General features: G+C 35.5%; 1 protein-coding gene across 1 annotated transcript in view; it reads right to left on the minus strand.

Annotated features, from left to right (window-relative positions):
- The window catches only part of KIF5B (kinesin family member 5B), a 53,770-nt gene that overhangs the window by 22,511 nt on the left and 23,388 nt on the right, over positions 1-7,871 (minus strand). The window contains exons 5-12 of the mRNA XM_006894611.1: positions 6,321-6,425; positions 5,879-5,927; positions 4,994-5,049; positions 4,819-4,906; positions 4,543-4,667; positions 3,038-3,142; positions 883-1,028; positions 53-201 (exon numbers count right to left, since the gene is read on the minus strand). Coding sequence (XP_006894673.1) covers positions 53-201; positions 883-1,028; positions 3,038-3,142; positions 4,543-4,667; positions 4,819-4,906; positions 4,994-5,049; positions 5,879-5,927; positions 6,321-6,425 — 823 coding nt within the window. The remainder of the gene's footprint in view (positions 1-52; positions 202-882; positions 1,029-3,037; positions 3,143-4,542; positions 4,668-4,818; positions 4,907-4,993; positions 5,050-5,878; positions 5,928-6,320; positions 6,426-7,871) is intronic.

Here is a 7,871-nt window from a genome sequence, read left to right on the forward strand (position 1 = left end):
AAAAAATCTTCTAATTCAATAAACTTAAATAACCAAACATGTACGTCATTACCATTACGCCATCGGTTGAGTTCATTTTCAAGCCACTGAATGGTGTTTCGCAGGGTCTTATTTTTTTCTTTTTCTTTTTCATACTTCTTTTTCCATTGTTCTGCAGTTAGTTCAACATTAACACAAACTGTATTCTTAATTGTTTTGGCCCTGGGTATGGGAAGCAAAAAAAGGAAATGTGACTAAAAGCAATTCTTTTTAACTGTTCTCGTTATATCTTCATGTAGTATATGTACAAAACCCATTTTTCTTGTCCTCTTACACTAAATATGAAAACTTCTTAAATATTCTAAACTATAAAATTAGTATACTCACATCCCATTAAATCTGGGTCAGCCCCAACTTCAATGAAGAGTTTAAAAAAAAAAAAATCAAGCCAATGAGAGTAAAAAAGACCAGTATTTCCTCAATTCATTTTTAAGGCTAAACTGAGATATTGTTGTTGATGGGGAAACAAAGGTATTGATTTTTCCAAGTTAATAATTTCATATATTATTGGATTCTATTATAGTATGTCAACAAATTTAACACAGGACTATACCTGCTAGGCTTTTATTTTTCTTAACTAAATGCTCATTTTCTAAATTAAAGAGCTAAATTAAAGAACTCCCATAAATTTCACTAAAGGAACACTAGACTTTACTGCATATGCAACATCAACAATGAACCTTGCTTATAAGGACTCTCTCAATTAAAGTATGTTTCACATTATTACAATATGTACTAATTTAAATAGTATCAATTATCTAATACAGAATTACATCTGACATTTCATAGGACTTAATAAATGGCCTACCCACACATAACTTCTGTATTTTTTAAGCAACGAACCTTTGGCCAAAAAGGAGTGTAGATTTTGTTTCAGACTCATTATATGACGATGGAGAACAGCAAATTACAATAGTGGTCCTACAGTTGCCTCCTAATGAATCTTGAAGGATTCTTGTCATTTTACTATCTCGGTATGGAACATATGTCTACATACAAAAACAAAAACAAAGAATATTTGACCTTTATGGGAGCAGACTGCCACATTTTTCACCCTTGAGGCAGCTGGTCCAATTGTTTAACTTTTAGTGAGTACTGTAAGTAGTATACAACTCAAGGTCCTTTTATTTACAGATTCCTAACAGAATTAAACATATTGATGCAAGCAAAATAAACTTTTTCTCTTTCCTTTTCATAAGCATACCATTCATATAGACAATTTCCAGATTGTGAGTGACTTCACTTCTAAATTTGTTTTTAAGTCAAATTTGTATTTAAGCTTACAGGTAGTTCATATCCAAGGTCAGTCAGGCAAATGTTTCTTTTAGTATATACAATGTACCTTTATAGACATTAAAATATTTTTTAATAGTAATTATGTTCTGAAGAAAGTGTAACTGGAATGTTCCTTGGAAGCAACATTGGTGAACTTCAGTCTAACTTATTTTGGGCATATTTTCAGGAGGAAACTGTCCTTGGAGAGACACACCATACTGTGAAAGGTAGCAAATCAGTATAAGAACAAAGCTTTAATGAGATGAATTGACAGAGTGACTACCAAAAGTTTGAGCAAAATTAATATTGTGAAGATGGTACAACACAGGACAAGGTTAGCTCTCTTCATAGGGTTACCATGAGTTATAGTAAACTGCATAGCACCAATCAGAACCAATAAGGAACCAAGATAGTTTACAAAAATAATTATAGATTGAATATATATGTTGGAAATTGAGGAAGAAGCAGAATGCTCCCAGATTGGTGCTTTTGGGTGGTGAGAGCCAATGGGAATACTTGATTATGGAGGAATGTGGAATGACAGAGCTCACTGAGTTTAAACCATGCCTTGGTTTTTAAATTCGGTTGGAAACTGAGGAAGCAGCAGAATGCTCCCAGTTGGGTACTTTTTGGTGGTGAGACGAATGGTTTTGTTTTTGGCCTTCTAAGTGGTATAGCACTGGTCTGTCTATTTGCTGTACAGAGGTAACTCCTGGTTGCTGAGATGCTGAACACTGTGACACTGATGTGTCAAATGTGATAATGGTTACCCATGGTGGAGTGTTTGGTGGAGCTTCCCGATTAAAAAAAGCTTGGAAGCAGGAGTGGCATCCACTTCCGAAATAGCTTGCTTCCGGAAATCCTATTAACTTGGAGAATTGATGAAAATTATACAGATGTTCAGGTCTTTAGTTTATAGGATCACTATGAGTTGTCTATGACTCGATGGCACTTAACAACAACAATAATAATTATGTTTTGATGCATGCTGCTGAGCCAGAAGACAAGAAAACAGGGAGCTACAAATCACCAGGGAATGGCAAGGTGGTGGTGGCAACAGCTGTGCAGCCAGTGAGAGAGCCTGGAATCTTATGAAGCCCAAGGACAAGAAGGTCCTGAGTGGCGGTTGCAGCACAACATGGGGCCAGCGGCTTCTCAGCTCTCATTTGGAGCAGGTGGCCGTAGAACAGACTCGCACTGTTGGCTGCAGACCACTCAGGGAACAGCAATGGGAAGGGAGAAAATAGAAGTGGATAAATAGGAGGAAGAGTGGCCTGGTGGGATCAAACTTTTCCATGTGCTGTACAGACATAAGACAGGAAGGCAGAGGATAGAATAGGTGGGGTGGCTGGCGGGCTGGGGGCTTAATTCCAGGGGGTGTTGGAGAAGATGATCACAGAGTAAAAAATTCTGAAGGGGGAAACTATGGTACAGCAGTAACTGCAAAGTGAAGAAGCCAGATACAAAATGTAGGAGCTTGAGAATGGGAAGAGGAGGAAGTGGTTGTGAAGCACATGGCCAATGAGTGCTTGGAGCTGTATTTATACAGGCAGTGAGTGACACACCATTCATCCCACAGTACATCCAAAGAACCAAGAGAGAAAAGACATTAAGAGTTGGTTTTCTAACTGCATGGTTTATGTTTATAAGCCAGGTGTTGCCTATATGAACACTGCTATTCAATCAGTCTCACAAAAAATATAAAAGACTTGTATACACTCACATTGCCCTCAGCTAAAGCAGAGATGACATTTCCAAGAGCAGAAAGTGACTTGTTGATGTTCTTAGCTTCATCCAGCACAGCACCTTCAGCTCCAGTTTTACTAACCTATACATTAAGATTTCAAAATAATGAAACAAAATTGTAAGTGTGAAACATTCTTTTTTAATTTTCCAGTATTAAGAGTTTACCAACAAACAAAATTCCTGAACCATATCAAAAAATGAATTGATTCATAGTATGATTTACTAAAAGATTACCAATTATTTCTTGAGAACTACTTTTTCTTTCCTCTCAATGGTAGATGGGTGAGTTTGAGCTTGCAGGGAGCAAGCTGGCCCTAGACTTTTCCAAGTCCTTATTTCTTTGCCTCCAATTCTTTCGCATCCAAGGACAGAAAACCACAGACACGCCTTTGTAGGAGAGCACTACTCTTGAAAGCTTTATCCAAAACAAATAACTGCATGACAGGTATGTGATTTCAGAGATACCAAATTTTATTTTTGGTTTGTGGCAAGAAGCTGAGTTGCAAATCCCAAAGGTATGTGGTTCAAATCCATCAGCTGCTGGGCGGGAAAAGGACAGGCAATCTCCTCTTGTGTAATTAACTGCCTCTGAAAATCCATTGTAGGGTCAGCTTTGGGTCAGTTCTAACTCATAGTACACAACAATAACAACTTTTGAAAATTGTCAATTTACATGTAAACTTTTAATTCACTAATCAGTTAAACCTACTCTGTAACATTAAAAATACAGAACCTTTTAAAATCTGCTGAAGTATAATGCTGACGTTATCTGTACTAGTCAGAAAATAGACTAAGTTTAATTATACATGCAATCTACGCACAATACAGACAGACTAAAATAACTTATCAGTATTAACAAAAGAGCTTTTTAGACACCACAAGATTTAGAGATAGCTTTAAAATAAGTATTTAAGACTTCTGAAAATAAAAGAGGCATATTATTCTAATCAGTAAAACAGTTAAAATAGTTAAGAATGTGAACTTGTTTTGCTATAAACTAGAATCAGATTGTAAAGGACTCTAACAATGAAATAATTATCTAAGGGGAAACAGTATATCCAAATCAAAAAGGACTAGTCTCCATGGATGAAAGAAGGGCAAACTCCTCCAGTGCTACTTAAAGTCTCTTAAAATGTGCTGGAAGGTCAGCTATGTGTTGTTTCTGACTTGACAGCACACAGTATCAACCACCAAGTATGAATAAGATAGATAACTGAAAATTAGAAAAGGATATTAAATGTCATTCTTAATAATGGACTTATACAAAGTTCTCACTTAAAATTGGTCTAGGTAATACCCGTTGAACAGTTCTTAGGAACTGAGTGTTTAGGTAAAGCACTGCCATTGGTGGTTTAGCTCTCATAAACATTTCCCAAGCCAATGTGAAAATTTCTCAAGATGTAACAATACTATAAGTACATATTAAAGCTGGTTTATGAAAATGCTGAGAAATTCACCAAAAAATTGCATAAAGATTTTTACCTTTTCACTCCCAGCTAAATCAACCAGATAAAGTTTTCCACTCAGTTTTTGCTCCGTTTGTGTATTTTCTTGTTTTACATTAATAAGAAATATACTGTGACTCCTAGAGCTATGTTCATTCATATCTGCAATGAAATGGCATAAACTATCAATAAATATGATTTTCCATTATGAATTATCTTGGCAAAGCATTCTTTTACAACTAATCATCTGGATAAAAATTCTTTAAGGCTGTTTTGTACTCCAAACAGTGCTAATAAAAATGTTCTAACTTACTTGTAACTGCTACATGTCTGTTGGATTTTCCTTCATCTATGGTATCCATAACTTCATCTGGACTACATACAAAACGCTCTGTGCACCCCTACGAAAGAATTTTTACAAAGTATGTCAATATTCTTTACATTATCACAGAGTTTACTTACACAATCACATATTATGTTATAAATACCTTTACATAAGGAACTCGGTTCTTGTCTTCATGGACTGAAAGATTGGTCTTTGAAACTGGGAGGGAAAGAAATGTTAAATCTTAGCAATAGTGTCTCAAACCCTTAACACTGGTTACAAAACAGTGAATTCAATTGCTTCCTTCCCTGATGAACTTAAAGACAACATGTGAATATAAAACAAACAAACAAACAAACAAACAAACAAAAAATACAAAAAACAAAAACAACTTAAAACATTGCTATTAAAGCAAGACTCTGGGAGAATAAAAAGAGTAGTTTATAGAGAAATGAATACAGCAATATACAATTTTAGGTCTAACTTCGTCCTCTATCATTCTAATTTTTAATTAAGCTTTAAGTCTGGGTAGTTCAATGAGTTTACCCAAGAACAATGTATGTTTTAACAGCTGAGAGACACAAGAACTCAAAGTTCAGACTCCTCACTCACATTAAACTCATTACCAAATTAATTCCTAGCTGACCCTCCAGCAGGTTTTTGGAGATAGTAAATCTCATAGAGGATTATCCATCTTTCTTCCACAGAGCTGTTAGTGGATTTAAAACACCAAAGAGCTGCAGACTTTGGATTAGCAGTGACACCTCCTACGCAACCAGAGGTCCCTCAAGTCTCAGGCTAGGCTCACTTAACTCCTTAAATGCTCATTTCACTACTTAAGTAAGATGTAGTCATATGTATTTGCTTTAAACAAGTTACTCTAGATGCTAAATGACATTTAACTAAAATCTTAAAACAAGATTATTTTTAAAATGTCTTAATTCCACATAATTTATCAAACTGTCTCAAATCAACTCTTAAAAAAAAAAGTGGTGGGTGCATGAGCATGAGTACATGGGGGAGAAAATGTACAAAGAAGTTAACTTACCATCTAACAGGTCCCTTATCTTATCCAAATATATTTCAAAATATGAAACCTATTAACGTGAAGAAATAAAAAATATCAGTCTACTGAAATTGTAAAATTACCTATTCATTAAATATTTACTGGGACCTGAGTGTCAAGCATTGTCCAGACTAGGTGAACAGTTATCAATAAATCAGACACAGATTTCTAATGGAAAGAAATAAACTAGCTAAACTGTTTCCTAGATTATTGAGTAGTAGAAACCTGAGTTCTATAGTAAAATAAAGCCCTTATTTTATACACAAGCAATCTAATAACAAAGAAACCTATATAAAGACAACTTACTTAAAGTCATGTAATGGTAAATCAACAAGAATCTAAGTTTAATTTAACTCTAATAATCTTTCAATTATAATTAACCATAAAATAAAATAAAATATAAATCTTTCTCCAAATGCCTTACCTTAATATGAAATTCCAAATTTTCATCCATGGAGTAAATATAATTAAAAATATCTTGCACTATTCTTGGAATAATACCCATGCCTTCTGGATCATGAAGTTTACCCTAAACAGAAGAAAAAATCAGACTTCTTACACAAATTATAAACTATGAGTTAAAATTAAAATCCTGAGTCTACAATTCATACTAAATAGAGAAATTATAGCTGTTAATTTTGATGAAAATGGCTCTAACAAATCATTAAAACAAATAATTATCTATATTGGTAAGCTATTGCCTCCAGAAACCCTATGAACCTGGAGAGGATGAAAGACACACAAGCATTGAGGACTTTGCTTCACAGGGTCACTATGAGTCCCCTGTGACTGATGGCACTTAACAACATCAACATAGAGAGAGATCAGTTGGCCCAGTGGACAGAAAGTGATGCTACTAAGCCAAAGGTCTTGACTTTTACTCCACGGCCCTCGGGCCTGTCTTTCATTGTTTATGTTCAAACACTGCTCTAGGTTGTATAGCCCTGGTGTGTCCACTGACATTGATGTGTCAAATGTGTTAATGGATGATGACCCAATGCAGACAGTGTGGTGTGGAGCTCCCGGATTAAAACAAGCTTGGAGCGTAGTATTCCATTGGTGAATATACCACAGCTTCTCTACACATTCGTTTGTTGATGGGCACTTAGGTTGTTTCCAACTCCTTACTATGATGCTGAGTGAAATATCTCAGTCACAAAGGGACAAATGCTATACGGTGCCACTGTTGTAGAATGAGGCTGACATTAAGGTGGGGGTAAGACTGAGAAAAACTGGCTAAATTATGTTTACTGCATTGAAGTCTATGAGGGAGAGAATAGTTTAAAAGTATTATATTTTAGGGCATTATGTTTATCACAAGAGGACGGGATGAGGGTTGCAGAGTGGATTATATTTGGGGTGGGGGTGGGGTTGGGGGCTGTGCAGGGGGGATTGTGTACCAATGAAGGAGTTTTTCCATTTGCTTTTCAAGGAGAGGAGCGAACAGGGCGTGAGGGTGGGGTGGGCGGGGAGAAAAGTGCAACAATGAATGAATGGAATTCCGAAATCTCTGTAGATGTTCACTGAAATGGAAAAAAAAAAAAAATTAAAACAAAGAAGCTTGGAAGCAGGAGTGACTTCCACTTCCGTAATAGCTTGCCTCTGGAAACCCTATGAACCTGGTGAGAGGATGAAAGACACAGAAGTGTTGAGGACTCTCCTTCATAGGGTCGCTATGAACTAAGAACTAAACCATGAGAAAATAATTTGTTTTGTTAAAGCCATCTATATTCCTTTATAACTACAATAGATACTAAGACATGTGGTACTCAAAACATGGAAAGGGTTTTATTTCAATAATGACGTTCATATCAAAGAAAGAAAATAAAATGTTTTAAGCATGGTAAAATAATTCCACAGACAAAATTTTATTTCTGGTATATATTGCTGAGCATTAAAAAAAGGTGGAAAGAATATACTGAGTCACTGTATCGAAAGGAATTGGAAGACACAGAAGAATTTCATGAAACAACAT

The sequence above is a fragment of the Elephantulus edwardii genome, unplaced genomic scaffold, assembly GCF_000299155.1.
Source record: "Elephantulus edwardii isolate Elephantulus edwardi_28Jun2011 unplaced genomic scaffold, EleEdw1.0 scaffold00146, whole genome shotgun sequence".
Classification (NCBI taxonomy): Eukaryota; Metazoa; Chordata; class Mammalia; order Macroscelidea; family Macroscelididae; genus Elephantulus; species Elephantulus edwardii.